Source organism: Mixophyes fleayi, chromosome 8 (assembly GCF_038048845.1).
Source record: "Mixophyes fleayi isolate aMixFle1 chromosome 8, aMixFle1.hap1, whole genome shotgun sequence".
In the NCBI taxonomy this organism is placed as follows: Eukaryota; Metazoa; Chordata; class Amphibia; order Anura; family Limnodynastidae; genus Mixophyes; species Mixophyes fleayi.
Window position 1 is genome coordinate 111,411,781 of NC_134409.1, and position 21,620 is coordinate 111,433,400.

The following is a 21,620-nucleotide window of genomic DNA, read 5'->3' on the forward strand; positions in this document are numbered from 1 at the left end:
AAAACACTGAGGAGTGCTAAAAATTATTGAGTAGATACTGCTGACAGATATGACTTTTGACAGCCAGAAATATTAATGCACAATTAGGGAGGACACCCCAAAAACACTGAGGAGTGCTAAAAATTATTGAGTAGATACTGCTGACAGATATGACTTTTGACAGCCAGAAATATTAATGCACAATTAGGGAGGACACCCCAAAAACACTGAGGAGTGCTAAAAATTATTGAGTAGATACTGCTGACAGATATGACTTTTGACAGCCAGAAATATTAATGCACAATTAGGGAGGACACCCCAAAAACACTGAGGTGTGCTACAAATTATTTAGTAGATACTGCTGACAGATATGACTTTTGACAGCCAGAAATATTAATGCACAATTATGGGGGACACCCCAAAAGCGCTGGGGAGTGCCAAATATGAAGAAAAAATAATAAACCTCTATCCTCCTCTCTGCACTAGCGATTTTGGTTAGAGCAATTGCAAGAACAATATGGTATTCTCTGTCCCTGCTCTAATTAGCCTATGACTACACCCTGCTCTCTCCCTCTGTCAAATGGCGATGGATTGCTGTGGAGGCGTGTATTTATAAAGTTGAAGTATCGCGAGAACCGAGTCCCGAGATCCGACGACGTCACAATGACGTTCGGCCTCGATTTGGATTCGGAATGGGCGGGAGAGTACCGAGCTGCTCAGCTCGGTACTCGGATACCCAAAGTTCGGGTGGGTTCGGTTCTCGGAGAACCGGACCCGCCCATCTCTAATTTGAATATTCTTCAGGCTCAGGGGCATAGAAAAATCACAGAACAGAAGGGGCACCTGGAATTAGTATCAGGCAGGGAAGGTATCCTCTGATTCAACTAGTCGATGGAAGTTAGGTGTACTGGAGTTCTCCTTTAACAGGGAAACGTATATTACTGTTTCTGCCGTCAATACATATAGTGCTAATACCCATCTGTACACTGTCGGCAAAAATATAGCCTACTTACAAATGTTGTAGTATTACTACAATAAAATGCTAAATTACCATGAAACTACGTAGTAATTTGTGGATTTACTGGGGTGATCCAATGACATTTTCCACAAGGGGTTGCTGAGAGTTGTATAATATAAGTTAACAAAGTTACAGCTTTGAAGTAAGTAACACAACTTTTGCCTATTGCTTTATTACTGTAAATACAATGCCATAGATTGTTATTGAAGATTGGAAGAAGCAGCAATAACATAATAATCACAATTAGCTAAAGCTGGAGTAGAGTAAATAGAACTCTCAGTCATCGACCTTAGTAGAACAGTGACTGTAGGTGCCAGAGCTTACAAGGCAAATTATCTTAACAGTATCATAAATATTAAAGTATATTTCTCTTATACAACAACTAAAAGAAAATTTGTTGAGCAAATTACTTATTAAAAGTACTTACTCCCAGAACTCCATTACAGGGGACGTGGCATTTGCAAATGATAACTGACTTCCATTGCTCATGTTAAGTTTTTGGAACTCCACGCACTTATCTGTAAACACAGATATTATTTAAATATTATTAGTATTGTCATTGGTTTTAATGCCTAAATAACCAACATAAAATATAACACAATTTCTATGACCATTTTACTCACATGAACTTCACGATTTATTTCCAATTTGAAAAAAAAAATGTTGTTGTATTTTGTTTACAGTATTAAAATATTGTAATTATACATATTTGTGAGGTTAACTACCAATAAGATTGTAATAAGTTAATATACATAGGGCCTGATTCATTAAGGAACGTAAATGCCGATACATGCAGTAACATTTATTGTGAAATCTCATTATAATGCATTTTTATAATTTAGAAAAGGAACACTATATGCACTGGACCACAAACAAGATGATCGCTACACTGGAAGGAACTGTAGCTTTTCATTTTTAATAATGTTAAAATAAAATCATGTTTGTTTGTTTTCCTTAAAGTATTTTGAATGTACTAACTAGGTCATTTTATCTTATACAGGGTATAAATGTGACATTTTCTACTACATTTTGTACTTCTTGAACTATAACAAATATAAATATTTCTGAAGGTTATTCTGACATTCTTAATATGATTTTATTAAACAGGAAAGCCAGAAGGCAAAGGAATCAAACAGAACAATGTAGACATCTTTATCTCACCCTACGCACTATCACATGTAAATGCAAATTGCCTTATAGAAACATAATTTACCACTAGTTCCTTCATTTTAAATAATTTGGGATGTAACTTGGCATTGGTGAACAGGATGTATGTAAAATATACAATGTGAATATGGTTTAATTAGAAAAATCAAGACTTATTTTAGCTAACTCTTTCCGTGTGAGGCTTAGGCAATGATCTTCAATAATTTCAATGTCTTAATTACCGTAATTGACATTTTTTGTGTGCATCACCACGATGTCTGGCTGTGCCTATTATGGTGAGGAATCTCTGCTTATTTTCCTGCGCACGTTTATGGGGTACAAGGAAAAAATAGCGGAGATACATAGCCATGGAGTGCATTTGAATTATAACTAGGTTTGCGGGTATGTTTCTATTAGTTTGATGAATTCCAAGCTCCAGTCACAATTATAGCTTGCTTAATTAGAAGGGATTTCCACTATTACATGATTTTAATTAATTGACTAATGCAAGCTATCTTGCAACTTTTACTAAATAAGAAGTACTGTATATAGCTTTTCATCTAAGTTCTGTGCTTCTTACTTATGACATTAGACAGGAATGTTTAGTATAATTGCCCTGGGATATGTCATCGTAAGGGTTGTGTCGATCCCATGGTAAAGAAAACACCTCTGTCTGATGACAGTAATATATAGCTGCAAAGTACATAAGTAATATATGTAGTAAAAGTTGCAGGTTGGTACATACAAATCAATAAGCTAATATGTCTAAAGGTACAAGCCACCTTTCATTAGGGTGTTAGGGTATTTTGGACTGGTGTGATTAGAAAACATTTTACTCATCACAGAATACAAGTTATCTCAAATATCTACAGTCCTAGCAATGCCAAACCTAAAGCACCTTAACTTTAAATGTAGGCTCCCTGTAATGTCTTTCATTAATCAAAACAACTCTTCTGCTAGTACACTGTAAAATTATAAGGGAGTATTGACTAAGCACTTTATCCAATTGTGTAATTGCTTGTAAATGCTGTAAGCAGCAGCGCATTCTCGCTGTGTAAGTGTAGCATTGTGGGAGAGGAACTATAATGCCTAGTGATAGCGCAGAAGAGGAAGGAGTTGCCCTTTAAGTGCTTTCAATTTCCACCCTCCATCTCTTTACTTGACAGTAGAACTTGATTCTCATGTAAGCTAATACGATTTGGATCATCTTACTGTTGCTAAATCTCTAAGTTTCTGGCTATCATCCAGGTTGTGAGACTAAAGTTGGAGCATTTGGGAAACTCAACTGCATGGTGATGCCTTTGTGGCATCGGTGAGTTAAGCGATGGGTAGGTTGATTTTTTTCCCTCTACTTTAGAATTAATTTTTAAATAAAAGCATCTTGAGTTACAACGTCACTCTCTTAAACTTTAAAGGGTAAAGCTCATAGGATTTGTTGGAATAAAAATTAGATCTATTTTGGAAACATTTTAGCAAATTTTGTCAGTCCTATTGCAAATGTTGACATTCAAAGGTCAATACATTAACATTAAAAGAGTAAGATTCTTCTGCGTTTAACCTCCGATGTGGGAAGAGTGCCATTGTAAGAGTAAATAATAAATGGTTACCATACATTCTGAATGCCTGGAAAGCATACGAAAACATTACACATATTTAAGCACTTCATTTCTGATTTTAAAAAAGCGTCCTTTTAATTTAGAAGATACAAAGCTTAAATGTTTTACCCTGGTGAATTTCACGTCTTTCAAGAATTGTATATCTGGAGAAAGTGCACCATAATAGATAAAACTCTCCTGAACTGATGAGTGTGTTTCCACCCATCAAACTTAATCATTCTCTTAAAATATAAAATGATTGCTTTACCTGTATTCCATTTATGTCCACATGTGGCCCAGGGCAGCTCAGCAGAAAAGCAATTAAATAAATAGAAAATAGCCCAAGCTAAAATAATGATGTAATAGACATTTAAATGTGCCTCAATCACCTGGGTTGCGTAGCCAATACCTAAAAAAAAATTAAACATAAAATATATTATGAAAATAATTCAGACAAGTAGAAAGTTTAAGAAATTTCTGAGACATGAGGGTAACCATGATGTTTGGTTATTAATTGCCACATATGTAGCCAGTTCTGCCATAGGGGAGTGTTGATGGGTCTATTATTATTATTATTAATTATTTTTTATTTTTTTATAAAATGCTGACATAGTATGCACAAATAAAAATGATTACACGAATAAAAAAAGAAAGTCTGTACTGATTGCTTATCTATTAGTAAAATACACAAATATGTGAAAGTAATATTTATCTACTGGCTATTGCCCCTTTATTCAACCATAATACAGTGAAGTGTTTGTGTGAGTTACAAGTTACAGCAATAAATGGTGCTTGATTTTTATATATGTGCTGGGAAATAGGAAGATACAGTTTTATAACACCGAGGCCAATGTGAGTAGTTGCAGAGATAAAATTAGGGATTTTTTTTATATTAAACAGGAAAATAATGGTTGACCACAGGCTGGATGTAGAACTGAAACTTTTTTTTTTGGTCCCAGCTTCCCTGACATTCTCCAAAACTCTATTGTATGACACTTTATTTTCATAACATTCTACCCATGACCACATGGCTACTATTTAACATACATGCATCCCTCTCCATGCATATGAAAGGGAAATATGAAGCATAAAGGAATACTTATACCTTCAAACAATGGACAGACTTTCCTCCAGCATGTTATCCCTCCTTCACTAGTAAACTGCCCCAGTGCAGTCTCCAAGAAAAATACTGGTATGCCACAAAATAAAAAGAATATCACATACGGTATGAGGAAAGCTCCTGAAACAAAACAGTAGGTAACATGATTATAAGATACAATAATGTGTACTACTTATACATATATTGTAGCTGGTTGAGAGGAATATGTGCAATCTCCTGGGGTAGATGGTAGTGTACAGCAGCTCAAAAAAATCACACAAGTCCAAAGTTTTGTTACAAAACTTCCATCCGTCTCTCTCCTACTCTGTGCTCCTTCAAACGTGCACTCAAAACTCACCTCTTCCTCAAGGCCTACCAACCATCCACTTAACCCCCATCTCCTCCGCTCATTCTCCCTTCTCTCCCCCTTGCCTTAACTAGCTCCTCTTGTGCCTGGTCTGTTTACCCTCCCTTAGGATGTAAGCTCGCACGAGCAGAGCCCTCTTCCCTCCTGTCTCCTCACCTATTCTTCTGCTCCGTTGTAGCCTGCATGGAGTTTCTGAAGTATTGGTACTTTTTGTTTATTGTTCTCTATGGTTTCACCCTGTATAGTCTACTGTTTTGTACTGTGTGCGGCGCTGCGGAAACCTTGTGGCTCCTAACAAATAAATGATAATAATAATGATAATAATAACTGGCTTCAGCCAGTTTTATTAAGCAGAGAATACAAAGAAAAACTTTAAAATAGACACCTTACCTGTCCAGCACTAACTAAACACAAGTTATTCCTGACTGTCAAACGATAAAAGAAAACATTAGAAGTACCAACACGTATAGTTTACTCACAACAAACATCAGGCTTTCTCTTATAGGGACTCTACAGTCCCTTCCCCAGGAAGAGCAGGGAGGATGTATAGCTTGACTGCTCTTTAACACCCTTACACAGATACAAGTGCTAATCAGCCTGTCATCAGGCTGTACGCACAAAAGACCCAAAAAGGGGCTTAATGGATGAAGCCTGCCCTCATTCTCCAACCATAACCCCAGGATCCCATTACATGTTTTACCAAAGGCCAAAAGCCCTTAGTTTAAATACAAACAAACCTTTTCCTGGGGTTTTAAACACTACTCTAGTGCTTTTGTCACAATATATATATATGTATAATATATATATATATATATATATATATATATATATATATATATATATTGCATACATACACACAATATCTATCTATCTATATATATCTATATATCTGTATATATCTGCCTATCTATCTATATCTATCTATCTATCTATTTATAGATAGATAGATAGATAAATAGATAGATAGATAGATAGATAGATAGCCAGATAGATATACACACACACACACACACACACACACACACACACACACACACACACACACACACACACACACACTCTCTGTGGCCACTTTATTAAGTACACCTTTCTAGTACTGGGTAGGAACCCCCTTTTCTTCCAGAACAGCCTGGATTATTTAATTCATAGATTCAACAATGTGCTGGAAATATTCCCTTTTCAGGTGCACATTTATGCTGCAAATCCCCTGTTATACCACATCCCAAATATGCTCTATTATATCTGGTGATTGTGGAGGCAATTGGAGCACATTGACTTCATTGTAGTGTTGGTGGAACCAGCTTGAGATAACATTTTGCGTCATCCTGCTCAAAGTAGCCATTAGAAGTGTGGTAGACTGTTGCCACAAAGGTTGCTGCATTTAAACAATGCTCAACCAGTATTAAGTGGCCTAATCAGTGTTTGATGGGGTTGAGGTCAGGGCTCTGTGCGGGCCAGTCAAGTTCTTCCACACCAAACTCATCAAACCATGTCTTTGTAGTCCTTGCTTTGTGGACTGGGGCACAGTCATGTTGGAATAGAAAAGGGTCTTTCTCAAACTGTTGCCACAAAGTTGGAAGCATAACATTGTCCCTAATGACTTGGTATGCTGAAGCATTATGATTGCACTTCACTGGAGATAAGGGGCCTAGCCCAAACCCTGAAAAACTAGCCCCATACAATTATCCCTCCTCCACCAAACTTCCCAGTTGGCATAATGCAGTCAGGCAGGTAAAGTTATCCTGGCATCCGCCAAACCAAGACTCGCCCATCTGACTGTCAAACAGAGAAGCAGGATTGGTCACTCCACAGAACATGTTATCACTTCTCCACAGTCCAGTGTTGGTGTGCTTTACACCACTCCATTCGACACTTGGCATTGGTTTTGGTGATGTAAGGCTTGCATGCAGCTGCTCGGCCATGATAACCCATACCATTAAGCTCCTGTCGCACAGATTTTGTGCATACAATAATGCCAGTGGAAGTTCAGAACTCCTCAGCTATGGAATCAGCAGAGCGTTGAGGACTTTATTGCACCTGTCTGTGATTGTACAGGGTCTTCCACTTTGTGGCTGAGTTGCTGTTATTCCTAAACTCTTCCACTTTTAAATAATATCACTTATAGTTGATCGTGGAATATCCAGCAGGGATGAAATTTCACGCACCATCTTATTGCAAAGGTTATATAAATAAATATATATATATGTGTGTGTGACGATTAAGTAATATTGTTATTTTCCCTTTAACATTCAGGTATGACAATGCATTTTGTATGTAACCTTGTGAAGTAATTTCAATGTGTGCTTTGATAAATGACATGAGTCTGAACCTACGCAAGTGTCAATAATCTTTTGAAAGTAGCCAGGCCCAGGGAGATAAGCATCTCGGAGGAGTCTGAAGCCCCAAAGTTGTAAGCCCTCTAGCCACTCAAACGAGCAGAGGTGAGAACTCAGGCCCTGTGGACATTTCAGATCTCAGGACATCAATAGATCACTTCGGAATGCTCTGTGTCATTTTGGGAATCAATCTGACCTAATTGAAAATGTAATTCCTAAGGTGGGGGGTGAAGAGCCTGTAAGAAGGGTTTAAAATCTTCTGCTTTAGCCATTACATTGTGCATTTTCATGAGGGGGTCTATCAAGATTGAAATGACACATATTTCTCAATTGTGTTCCCTCACACACACCAAGTCTTAACTAGTAAGTATGACTCGTTTTATTTCCTATTTTATTTGTGAAACATATTTGTGCAACTTATTGTATGTCTTGTTATAAACGTTTTTGTAACTAAACCTTGGCAACATTTTTTCAGATTAAATAAATTTAATCTAGTGTGTTCTCCGTGATTCTTTGTGAACTTACGAAGCCCAGGGAGACTCATGCTACATGTGTATGTGATTGATATGTGAAACAGGTGATGCTAGTCATGGCCAGCTGTTCAGCCTTGCTTTGATATGAACACTGGATATATGCTATATGCATAAGATATCAATATAGCACTTTAATCTTTTTTTAAAATACAAAGTGTCACCATTTTTAAAAAAATAAAATAAATATATATATATATATATATATATATATATACACACACAAGTTAACCCGTGCATGATACTCATGCATTCTAGTCAAATCAAGCTACTTAAGGTGTTAAAAAGGTTCTTGTCATGCATTTGGGCCTAGCCCAGCCTCCTCAGGGAAAGAGCATTACTTCCCGACGCAAGCGCCCTTTTTTAACGTGGTTTTGTCCACATGTCAACACCTCATCATTTTTCTCCATCACCTCATCCATCATCTTCATCGCCACATCCTTCATCAAGCTACTTAAGGTGTTAAAAACCCCCCACTGTCACCCCCAGCAACCACCAACCACTCCCAACTGTCACTTCTCCTTCAAGAAATATATAGGTCAGTGTATAACTCTGCCCAGCAAGTGGCACTGCAGCTTGTTTTTTTTTTTCACACGCCACTAGGCATTTATATAGTAGATATATATATATATATATATATATATATATATATATATATATACACATACATACAGTATGTAGTATACTCATATTGTGATACTTAGAAACAGGGGTATCAGAGGGGCCTGGCCATGTTCAATGATTCTGAGTGTGCAAAGTCATGCAACTGATTATGAAAGCATATGTAATAAGCTGTTGCACATTTAGGATGAGCAAACTTCCCCATGCTTTGGTTTTGGTTTAGTTTCAAAAGGATTTTACAGGGCACACAGAGCTCAGAAGGACTTTCCAAATGCTCTCTTCTTACTACATCTTGTGCCATGTTACTATGGCATTGGGCACAAATATTTGTGCAGGACTACATCTAACAGAAAGTGAGAAGCCTGGTCTGGCGGCGTAATACCCTACAAATGACAGGTATATTACTGCATGCACTGATTCTGAAAACTACATGTCCCAGCGTGCCTCTGGGAAGTTCATTGTCAATTGTGTCAGCCATTTTGGGGTGGACAAACTGCACACTAGAGCCCCAGACTACACTAGCAGTATGCAGAGACAGTTTGGTGCTGCAACAAGTTGCAAAAAATAGGCAATTTGGCATCAGAATGTATTAGATGGCTATAGGAGATTCTTGGGGAAAAGGGGTGGAGCCAAAAGTGAATTGCTGGATGTTACTGGGTTGTTGCTGTTTGCTCTGAGTTATAGTGTGTGACTGCTGGCTGGGATAAAGAGGGATCTTCCCACAGGGAGCCACTGAGTGTTTTTGCTGGTCTGTTGTCCTTAGGAATGTTTGCAGCTAAAGTTTCAGATGTAATAGCCAAGCCAGACGGAAGCATCTTTGGATAAAGAAAAGACCCACTGCTCATCAGATGTCAACAGGACTCACATGAAGACAGATAAGTTTATGGTTTATTTTGCTTGCTATGTTCAATTTATTAAAGTGAAACATCAAGCTGTTTATATAAACAGTAAAGTGACTCTAGTCTACATTCATTTCTTCTAAAGCATCTAACCTTATAAAGTTGGATTAATCCTTCTTGCATCTGTACTGATTTTTGAGAGATAAGTATAATCGGTATAATTGCACTAAAAGTATATTGTGATTGATTTGTCTAGATCATCTGCTGCAGTAGTACTTAGTGTGATTGTCTAATTAACCCATTAGCAACCGGTTGCCTAATTTTTTATACAGTGAATCCCATTTCACTGTACCAATGTCTAACTTCAAAATAATATATATTTATTCAGTGGCCAATGTATAATAGTGATTTATGTTTGCATACTGCTGATGATGTTGACACAAGATTCCTAAATTGTTATTTATTTTGTGACATGCTGAATCAAATTGCATAATGAAGGTGTCATGGTATGCATTCTCTACACTACTGCAACTTATCTGCCACGGTAGTACAACTTTACACCACAACCAGAAGAGAATAAACCCATGAGTTTATGTAGTTTTAGCCCTGTGTCCCTTGTTTCATTCCAACACTACTGGGGGACCTTTCATCATCATCATCATCATCATCATCATCATCACCATTTCCGCAGCGCTGTACAGAGAACTCATTCAAATCAGTCCCTGCCCCATTGGAGCTTACAGTCTAAATTTCCTAACATACACGCAGACAGACTATGGTCAATTTTTGTTAGCAGCCAATTAACCTACTAGTATGTTTTTGGAGTGTGGGAGGAAACCGGAGCACCAGGAGGAAACCCATGCAAACATGGGGAGAACAAACAAACTCCACACAGATAAGGTCATGATCGAGAATTGAACTCATGACCCCAGTACTGTGAGGCAGAAGTGCTAACCACTAAGCCACCATGATGCCCACTTTACACTACTTCTGTGGTGCCAACCATCCACCCAGTAACAGCGGCACCAATATCTCACAAGATCCGACATCCAATCATGTTAAAATTACAGTTTGCCTCATTTTCAGATCAGATGACCATGGGAAATTTCTAGTCAATTCAGAAAAAAAATGATGTAGAATGTGACCATACTACTCTGACTGTGTAAAAACTCTCCATTTGTTAAAGTGTGTGGGGCCCAGCACTGATGTCTGTCACTGAGAATTTGCAAATCAATATAGCAATATTAAAATCGTCACCTTGTAGATAAATGTTAACATTTTTCTTTAGAACTCCTGGGACCACTGTGATTCCAGCACTTTAAGGGTAAAATTTGCATTGTACTTTATTAGTCCATTTTATAAAATCACTTATCCACATGGTAAAAATGGGTATACCAAAGAAAGTCATTGGCACATAAAATTGAATTGAGTCCTTGGAACAGGTAGTATGGATTGGGGATTGCTCATGAAGTGCTTATTATTCAGGTAGAATCAAGCTCTGACTGAATATTACAGTTAGGAGTACAGCATTGGGTACTTAATGTGAATATCATATAAAGAAAAAGTAATGCCCCCCCACTTGAAAGATCTCAAGCCCATGTGATCCTGTTAAAAAAATGGAAATTAACATACAATTAATTGAATGAATACAATAAATTATTTCATTACAAGTAAACCCGTGCATGATACTCATGCATTCTAGTCAAATCAAGCTACTTAAGGTGTTAAAAAGGTTCTTGTCATGCATTTGGGGCTAGGCCAGGCCTCCTCAGGGGAAGAGCGTGACTTCCCGACATAAGCGCCCTTTTTTAATGTGGTTTTGTCCACATGTCACCACCTCATCATTCTTCTCCATCACCTCATCCTTAATCTCCATCGTCTTACTGTTCTAAAACCTCTCGATACACAACGTTTCTGCTAAACACCTTATCGCTGTGCTCAATCAGTCTTCCTTGAAGGGCAGTATTCATAACCTGCACTTTCACACCACTGCTTCTCCGTACTCGTGAAAATGCGACATACAATTGTCCATGACCAAACACAGGCTCTGGTAAATAAATACCCACACGGTCAAGAGTTTGAGCCCTTAACTGGTAAATTTAGCCTTTACTACCCCTCCCACGGGGGGAAGGGGGGATGATGGAAGTTAACGGACTTCACTATTATAATTTATTTGTCAAATAATGTCAGTATACCAAATTTCAGGTCCATTGGATGAGCCCTTTCTGAGAAAATAGTTTTTTCCACACACACACACACACACACACACTAACACACGCCGCTAGGCTTATATATATTAGATTCTAAGAGGATAAAGTTAATTATTTATTTATTCTAAGGAGTCACAATGAATTGTGATAACAATAAATGTATAATGATCCCTAAATAATATTAAGATTAAGGGAGCTGGACTACTTAATAGTTTAGAGGGTCAACAATTGTAGTGCACACTTCAGACACTACGGGCCTGAGGCATTAAGGAAAGTAAAGCAAAAAAATAGAGTAACTTTGAATTTGGCAAAACCATGTTACATTGGAGGGGGGGGGGGTAAATTTTAAATATGGGGACAGATGTATATTTGGAATAGGGCATGTCCTAGATGAACTTTAAATTTCAGTGTAAAATAATGCTATCAAGTATTTGTGTGCTACATGAAAAAACAACCAGTATTTTCCTTATGTGCAAAATAATGAACTAATTTGCACCCCTTACATTGTAGCATGGTTTGTCTAGGATCAAATTTACTCCTTTTTGCCTTACTTCCCTTAATGACTCAGGCCCTAATAGTGCAAGTATATACTGTCACCCATGTGCATGATTGGTGATTGTAGTTCTACAACTACATAAAATGCTCATAAAATGGAACAGTTTAGAAATCTGGTATGACTGTTAACATGTAAGCCTTTATATTGGTATATTGGTAATAAAATCCATCCATCCAGGATTTCAACCAAAATGGAAAGAGGCCCTACAAGTCCTGCAGGAGACTGATGAAGAGACCTTATTTTGTGCATATTGAATAAGTTCCAATGTATTAATCAAAGTCTTTCCAAAAATGTGGACACGCACTAAGAAAGACTTGTAATCTCCATGATTTTACAGTCATGGCCGACGGTTTTGAGAATGACACAGATATTATTTTTCATATAGTCTGCTGCTTCAGATTTTATGATGACAATTTGCATATACTCCAGAATGTCATGAAGAGTGATCAGATGAATTGCAATTAATTTCAAAGTCCCTCTTTGCCATGACAAAGAACGTTATACTAAAAAAACATTTCCACTGAATTTCAGCCCTGTGACAAAAGGACCATGTGACTCTCTTTTTAACACAGGTGAAGGTGTTGACGAGGACAAGGTTGGAGATTGCTCTGTTATGCTGATTGAGTTAGAATAACATACTGGAACTTTAAAAGGAGGGTGGTGCTTGAAATCATTGTTATTCCACTGTTAACTATGGTTATCTGCAAGGACACACTTGCAGTCATCATTGCTTTGTACAAAAAGGGCTTTACAGTCAAGGATATTGCTGCTAGTAAGATTACACCTAAATCAACCATTTATCGGATCATCAAGAACTTCAAGGAGAGAGGTTCAATAGTTGTGAAGAAGGCTTCAGGGTGCCAAACAATGTCCAGCAAGCGCCACAACCATCTCCTAAAGTTGATTCAGCTGCAAGATCGGGGAACCACCAGTGCAGAACTTGCTCTGGAATGGCAGCAGACAGGTGCGAGTGCATCTGCACGCACAGTGAGGCAAATACTTTTGGAGGATGGCCTGGTGTCCAGAAGGCCAGCAAATAAGCCACTTCTCTCCAGGAAAAACATTAGGGACAGATTGATATTCTGCAAAAGGTACAGGGATTGGACTGCTGAGGACTGGGGTAAAGTCATTTTTCTGATGAATCCCCTTTCAGATTGCTTGGAGCATCTGGAAAAATGCTTGTCCGAAGAAGGAAAGGTGAGCGCTACCATCAGTCCTGTGTCTTGCCAACAGTAAAGTATCCTGAGACCATTCATGTGTGGGGTTGCTTCTCAGCCAAGGGAGTGGGCAATTTTGCCTAAGAACACAGCCATGAATAAAGAATGGTACCAAAACATCCTCCAAGAGCAACTTCTCACAACCATCCAATACCAGTTTGGTGATGAACAATGCCTTTTCCAGCATGATGGAGTATCTTGCCATAAGGCAAAAGTGATAACTAGGTGGCTCGGGGATGAAACCATCGACATTTTTGGTCCATGGCAAGGAAACTCCCCAGACCTTAATCCCATTGAGAACATGTGGTAAATCCTCAAGAGGCGCGTGGACAAACAAAAACCCACAAATTCTGCCAAGCACCAACCATTAACTATGCAAGAATGGGCGGCCATCAGTCAGTATGATGTCTGATGTTCTTTAGACTCAAAGGACTTGTACTAGGGAATATTTAAAGAGGATACAGATGTAAAAGCATTGGTTTGAAATGGGTCTGAGTTATTCCTGTGATTCAGAATCATTACTATGGAATGTATGAGAAAGAGCATTTGCTTTCAAATTTTTGGAACCAATGTGGAAAGCCACCAAAATTTTGAACTGAAAGAAGAAAAGTGGCCATATTATTTATCATAGGTTGAGATGACATGTCATCTGGGGGTATTGCAAATTCTTGTGATCTATGTAAATAGCAATAGGAAATGTATCTCCTTCAAGAAGATATAATAGCATTCTAAAATTCAAAAGGGTGCTAGATGTTCCAGATGTACTCCCTAAAATGATTTCAATAATAAATAATGTGGGTTACAGAGGCTGCCTTCTAATAGTGGTTCTGCATCTCCCAAAAAGTTTAAAACAATATTCTATAGAAAAAGGCACCAACTTTACCCATAAAAAAATCAATATGAGAAAAAATGTTTTAAAACAAAATCCACTAGTTTATTATAAAACACAGACAAAAAGGTAATAAATTGTGTGCACATAGAAGCATACTAATAACAAATATTGCCTAATGCAGCTACGATCCAAAACTATTCATAGAATGGAATGTATATCGATCATTGACATATGTATATAATAAATCCCATATGGAGCAACAATCGGAAAGCCCAAAGACCAATGGCATATTGAGAGAAAAACTTATTCGCTGTTCAAAAATAATATTGAATCCTAGTCTAGCAGAACCACAGGATTGCAAATGGGAAAGTATAGCAATGAAGAAAACACCCTAGTCCATTGAAACGCCAATTAAATATCTTACTGTATGTCAAAAATGTCTCTTACCACTAAACACTGTTCACGTTCAAACAGGGAAACAAGCGGACCTATAGAGAGGTTCTGATAGAATGAAAACGGTTCTCTTTGTATTAGTGGCAGAGATATTCCGTTGTTGTGGATGGATTCCATGATATTAATTAAGATATTAATGCAGGCTTCTATACTTAAATATTTTTTAATGATAGATGGAACTTGCGCCTTTTTTTTTCGAGAATAGATATCTTGATGTAGATGTTATCAGTAGTAAGAAAATGTGGCACCACACGTAATATAATTCGCCTGAAGCATTTCTCCTTATAAAATTGGTTCAGAGATATGGGGGTGGAGAAGGCCGGGGGACATTTAAACTAACTGTCGTCAATTATATAGCAGACATAAATTAACCCTTCTTTAACACCAAGGTGACAACCACATTTATAATTTTAAACCAGATTCTCTCATTAGTCAGAACAGTATATAATTATCAAAAAAGCAGAGCAAACATACACTTAAGTGCAAACTTAGATGTTCTATGCAGAAGTTTAGTCTGTTAAGATGGTATCATAAAGATGCAAATATGGATCCCAAACAATTGCAAACAAAATCTAATTGATTATCCGTGCACACAACATGATGCGAATTAGAGGACACATGTGAAGACAAAATTAAAATATTGTAGAAAGTAACTAAATAACGATACTGAAGATTATGAAATATGCAACTAATTAAATTTTGAAAACCTGCAGGTGTGTTGGAAAGACTGAAGGACCTTACAAGCTAACAAAGACATAGGGCTAGATTTACTAAGCTGCGGGTTTGAAAAAGTGGAGATGTTGCCTATAGCAACCAATCAGATTCTAGTTATCATTTGTTTAGTGCATTCTACAAAATGACAGCTAGAATCTGATTGGTTGCTATAGGCAACATCTCCACTTTTTCAAACCCGCAGCTTAGTAAATCTAGCCCATAGTGCTAACCAGGAGTACTGAAAGCTGTTTTCCAGTTATCGTCTTTATCTTGATTAATTTATAAGCTCCCCATAAAAATAAATTTTTCAAACATTGAAGCACTACGAATGCTGTTCAGATATTATGATTCAAGTTTCCTGGCTCTGGGGTTTCTGAACAAATGCATTGACAACATGACCCTTAGTCCTGCAATAGAAAAATAGACCCAAAGTTATTTTGCGGATATGCTCATCGACAGAGTGAAGAATGATCCATAAGCATGGGCTTTCAAGTGAAAATATATAAGGCTTGTTAGAAGCTGGTTGTGTTCCCCAAAATGCACATCCACTTTGCACAAAGCGATTAAATCATGAAGAGTGTCCGACGGCCCCCCAGATGCCGACTTGTCCTTAATGCATTCAAAATAGACCTTACCAGAATCCCTGGTGTTCCAGCCCAATTCTGCAGGTAGATTTGTATGGCTTATTGACCTATGGTCATGGCGCATTGTCTGAAATGTTAGAGGCTGGCATTTGCCAGCATTTGACCTATTTAGCGTAAGGGAGCATGGAGGAGAATGAGTATGGTAAAACCTCACAGAGTGAATATCAGATAGACATCCAAATGTATGATGATATAACACATGCAGAAACCTTGCCCAAATCCTGACCAGATGGACATATCTATTATTATTGGGGAAAGCACATATATCTATAAAAATACAAACATATTATAACTATTCATTCAATTAAATTATCATAAAACAAATTACTCAGATTCTCATATTATGCAACTGCAAATCTAGCTATTAAGATTGTCTTGTTTAATTAATAATCCTAGGGTGCCTATAAATTCCTTTTTCCAGTGCACTCTCCAAGTCTATTTTCAGATCCATTTATTTAAAAGCAGCAGGTTACAATCGAGTAAGCATTCAACACTGGGAGGTTTGCAATCATTGTCTGTAACTCACAATCCCCCTTCTTTTCATATTCTCTTTTCTTGTATCATGGTAAACTACTATGTTAGCAGCAATAAGCCTATCAGTGCCAGCACACACAATTGCTTGTTATATTTCTAAAGTTGACAGCATAATTTGTTTTTACAATATTCATGTACGAGAAACCAACATAAAAGCTGAAAAAAACACAAGGTTGGAGCAAGGCAGAAATTGAAATATAAGCATGTGATAATGTAAATAAAACAACAGAAAGCAAATTAAATTAATAGGCATTTTTAAAATAACACAAAGTAGCAGTGTAGGCTATTGTAACTTATTTTTTTGCCACCCATTCCCCATTATAGTTGAATGTAGAAAATTTGGTGATTATCTTGACACATAGGCATAGGCCTAAGGCAGAACAATTGCAAGGATAACAACCTTCCTCTTGTTTCATTATCATATTATGGGTTTTTTTTCATACATGCCAACATAAGAAAACATTGATCCTTTCTAAAATACACATATTTATTTAATGTATGGGGTTTATCGCATATGATGAGGTTGGGGCTATGACAGGGGCGGATCCACACTATTGCTATACCCCGGGCGATTTTAGGGGGGGGGGGCGATTTAGGCCCCGCCCCTTTCTAATTTCTAAGGCTGTCGGCGGCTGCACAGTATGTGCAGGTCCGCTCGGCAGTGACAGTGTGCTGCCCGGCTGCTCTGATTGTGTTCAAAACACAATCAGGGCAGCACACTGTCACTGCTGAACGGACCTGCACAGTGTGCAGCCGCCGGCAGCAAGCCCCTGCTAGGGGGGAGGCGATTGGGGCGATCGCCCCCCTCTGGATCCGCCACTGGGCTATGAAGCTCTAGGATGATGTTAGATAAGGGAGATGCAGCAAATTAAAAGTAAATGACAGTGGCAAATTTTGGATTCTAGAAACCCTGTAATTGCCACCTACCCACACTGTTTTCAAATTTGAAAAGAAGGAGGATCCCAGATTATAGTGAGGGAGGACTTCTTTTAAGCACTAGTTAAGAGTTGTCAGGCTAGAGGCTGATTTAGTGGTTGTGACGGTATGGGCTATATATTTTGTTTTACATTAAATACAAAAATTAAGGTGTTAATGCGTACTGTACATACAGGGTCTGATTCATTAAGGAATGGAAGTCCCATTGCATGCTAAATTTTTGTGAAAATACTCAGTAAAGGACTTCCAGTGAGCGCAGTCGCATGCTATTCAAGTTCGAATGCAAATTCCACTTCCGACTGCCTGATTTGAAGGGCGGAACGGGGGAGGGAAGGAACGTATACACATAGACAATGTTCAGTAAGGGCTTGCCAAGGTTGAGTGCACGCATATTCATCCGATTCAAGCTCTGGGCATCTCTAGGTACGTGATGTATCAATTGCACCAGCTACAGGGCGGGTGTAAATGCCAATTGATAGCGATGCCAGAACATGTGTTTGCAATTAAGAGCACCTGCAAAGATGCATTTTATGTACAGTAAGCGTTAAAAACATCTTGATATATGTCCATCATGTTAAATATATGGTAACAAAACTTTTTAAATAATACAAATTTTATTTAATATTTTCTTCTTTTTTTGTACGTGTTCTGATGGGACTTTATATTGCACATATGTATTGTGTGTATCCCTCAGTGTGCTCTGTCTGTCTATAAGTGCCATATAACCAGACAGTACTTATACCGGTATACAAATGGAAGCGTTTCTTTAGATTCACTTGCCCTTGAATACGTATGTACAATTTCTGCCTATTCACAAACACCCACAAATTGCATTTACTTTGCATTCCTTGATGATTCAGACCCACAGTTCGTTTTTATGGTTTATCTTCCGTGCATGCACATGTTCTGTGCTAGCTAGTGCCACACATACGTGTACTTTTCCAAGCAAACACATGTCAGTCATCACTATCAGTCGGCACTTACAACTACCCTATAGCTGGTTTAAATTATATGGCTAAAACAAGTGTACTTAAGAGAAAGTCAGGCCTTGAATCGGCTACACCGGCATTGGCGCATCCTCGGCACTGTACATTGTCTGCATCCATCCGCCCCTTCCCTCCACTGTTCTGTCCTTTAAATCGTAGGCAGTCTTAGGTGTCATTTGCAATCGGACATGAATTACATGCAATTGCGTTCATTGGCAGATGGTCTCTTTTTGAGCATGTGCAGAGCTATATCACGCAAGATAAGCTATGCAAATAGACATACATCCAAACAATCAGAACCCTAAATACTATTTGCTTGCAGTGGTAAGAGTAATGGTACTGGCAAACACTGAGTTCCTTAAAATATTTGTTATGGTGTACAATCAAAACACAGGTCCGCACTTAGAGTTGGACCCAGGACAGTGGATCTTGGGGCATTGTGTGTTGTGACACTACCAGCAAGCCCTGACAGCAATTATCCACAATGTGTAGGTAACAGCAACAGAACTTTATCTCCTGGTGCAAAGACACAAGAGCAGGCGCTATGATATTATACAATAGCTGTTGCATCTGCAATTCTCACGTTTCTTCGTACACAGCTCTCTCTTGTTGGAATAGTAGTAGGAGGTCCCAAATCTTTTTTGTCATGTACCCCATTTGTGACTGTTGGAGCTCCTTGAGCTGTTGGATGTGATCGCATTTCATCACAATGTGACGTCTTAAATTTGTTCTTCAGATGTATAAGGTGATCAGACTGATTTGAGTTCAGTTCCTTAACCCAGTAGCCCTAACCTGATGTTATCACTTCAGTAGAATTCATATAACATAAATGACCACCATCTGTCTATAAAAAAATCTAAAAAAAGAGCGCAATGAGTATTGATCTAGAAATCAAAATAAATAAAAATATGTTCTCACCATCCCCATATTTTATAAAAGCATTTTATTCATAAATCTACAAATCATAAATCATAAAATCAAAATACCACTCAATCAGTTGCAATTATGTATATGGCAAGTTGATGGTAATTGTAGAATTTAAAGCATTTGTTTTTAGCGCCTGAACGTAACCCAGTGGGTTGGTGTATAATTGAGGTATAAATGACCAACAGTGTATTTTTAGGAGTGTGTCACACTACAACCAGAATGTCATGAATGCATTGTTATCACTTGTGGACATTTTAAAAGAATACTAGTTAAATGAGAGGCAAAATCTTTACTTTGTTCTTACATTAAAAACATATTAACACAGTATTTGAAGTGTGTTTTGTTACATATTGAATAACATGTCTCAACATGTCTCAAAGCTTCCTTACAGTGTTCAGCTTGGTCAAACTCAGGTCAAATGTGTCCTTAGAAGTACTTGCTAATGAGAAATGATCATTTCTACAGAATGCTATTATATTTTTACACTTGTTTAATGCTTCTAAATGCTGCAGGCAAAGTTGAATAGGAAGAAATGGAAATTCTGCCAACTTTTCCTCGTTGGCTTTAGGGAGATCCCGGGGAGGTGGGCATGCGGGCGGTGCTTGACGAATCGCATCATTTTGGCTAAGATGATGCGATATTTGCGTCATTAAGCCCCGCCAGTTATCTATAGCGGTGCTAGAATCGGGAGGTCTCTCAGAAATCTGACATTCCGAGAGAGTAGGCAACTATGCGTTAAAGAAAAGCAGTTAATGAATCTCTACAGACTGGAGTGTCTTTTACATTTCTGTCCCTATTACTGAAGTTATGTTCTCTTACCGGTCAGTCTTTGATTAAATCTTGGTCTCCATGAAAATGGTCACCTCCATAGGCATCAATACATGGACATAGGACACAATTTCTGAACTGCGTCATCATGCCACAGATGGCGAAGCCAACCACGTCTTGTACTGGCTCAGCATCAGGGAGAATGCCAGACTCTTTATGGAGTGAGGGAGATCACACCTATTTCAGGGAATCTCCCTGACATTCAGGGAGAGTTGGCAAGTATGCTATATATGTGTTTACGGGAGCTAAGAAATGTTTTACAAAAAAAAAGTGAGAAATAGCCCATGGTAATTAGTGCAAAAATATTACTTAGGACATAGGACAAACTTATGACATAGGGATCTGGTTCAAGTAAGGTTTGCAGAGCCCATTCAAATAACATTGGAAGGTGCTGTGTTACATAATATTAGAAGACATCAAGACCTCTCCAGGTGTTTGTACAATAAATCTTTCCAATGCAATGACTATGGATTTTCATAAAAAATAGCCAACCAAACATACAACAGATAGCATTGCATAACATACAGTATAGAATTTTGAGAGTTACAGTATGGAAATTCTCATTGGATTATTAAATAGAATCCTGCTTGTAACACACCATGGCAATAATTGGCAGTATACAGAATTTGCCCCAGTCTATACTGAAGACTGCATCTGGACCAAACCTGTTAATAGCATTGAAAGACCTGTATCCGCAATGAAAAGTGCCCAATAATCTGCATACAGACTGTTTTTTTCCACAATACCAAAACAAAACCACAGACTACAATGGTGGCATACATGTGGACTGCCAGTGCATCTAAGATAATTGGATATATTTAAGGGGAACACCCTTTGTGGAAAAGGGGTTTTCTGTCTAGACAAATTGCTCTCTACAAACTCTGTTAATATATACCAATGTAAACCAAGATAAAAAATAATTCCTACATGTTGAACAAGCAAGTAACTCGAATCTACAAATGCACTCAGTGTGTGCACTGATCAAAAGTCCAAATCATTTTGTTCCTAATAAGATGTAATGTTTTCCTTAAAGCATAAATTTAAAGTGACAATAGAAAGTGAAATATAAATAGATGTTCCCAAAGCATGCTGTTTCCTATATACAAACACATTGTCCTTCATTTTGCTTCTCCTATAAACACACAAGGCCTGATTTATTAAGGAAAGTAAAGCAAGAAAAATGAGTAACTTTGGACCTTGGCAAAACCAGGTTTTGCCAACCATTGGAGGGGAGGTAAATTTAAATTGTGATG

The 21,620-nt window shown here is 37.9% G+C and overlaps 1 protein-coding gene across 1 annotated transcript in view; it reads right to left on the minus strand.

The window, feature by feature from the left end:
* SLC6A11 (solute carrier family 6 member 11) overlaps positions 1–21,620 on the minus strand; it is a 155,304-nt gene that overhangs the window by 124,777 nt on the left and 8,907 nt on the right. The window contains exons 3-5 of the mRNA XM_075183181.1: positions 4,844–4,978; positions 4,007–4,147; positions 1,425–1,515 (exon numbers count right to left, since the gene is read on the minus strand). Of these exons, the coding sequence (XP_075039282.1) occupies positions 1,425–1,515; positions 4,007–4,147; positions 4,844–4,978 (367 nt within the window). The remainder of the gene's footprint in view (positions 1–1,424; positions 1,516–4,006; positions 4,148–4,843; positions 4,979–21,620) is intronic.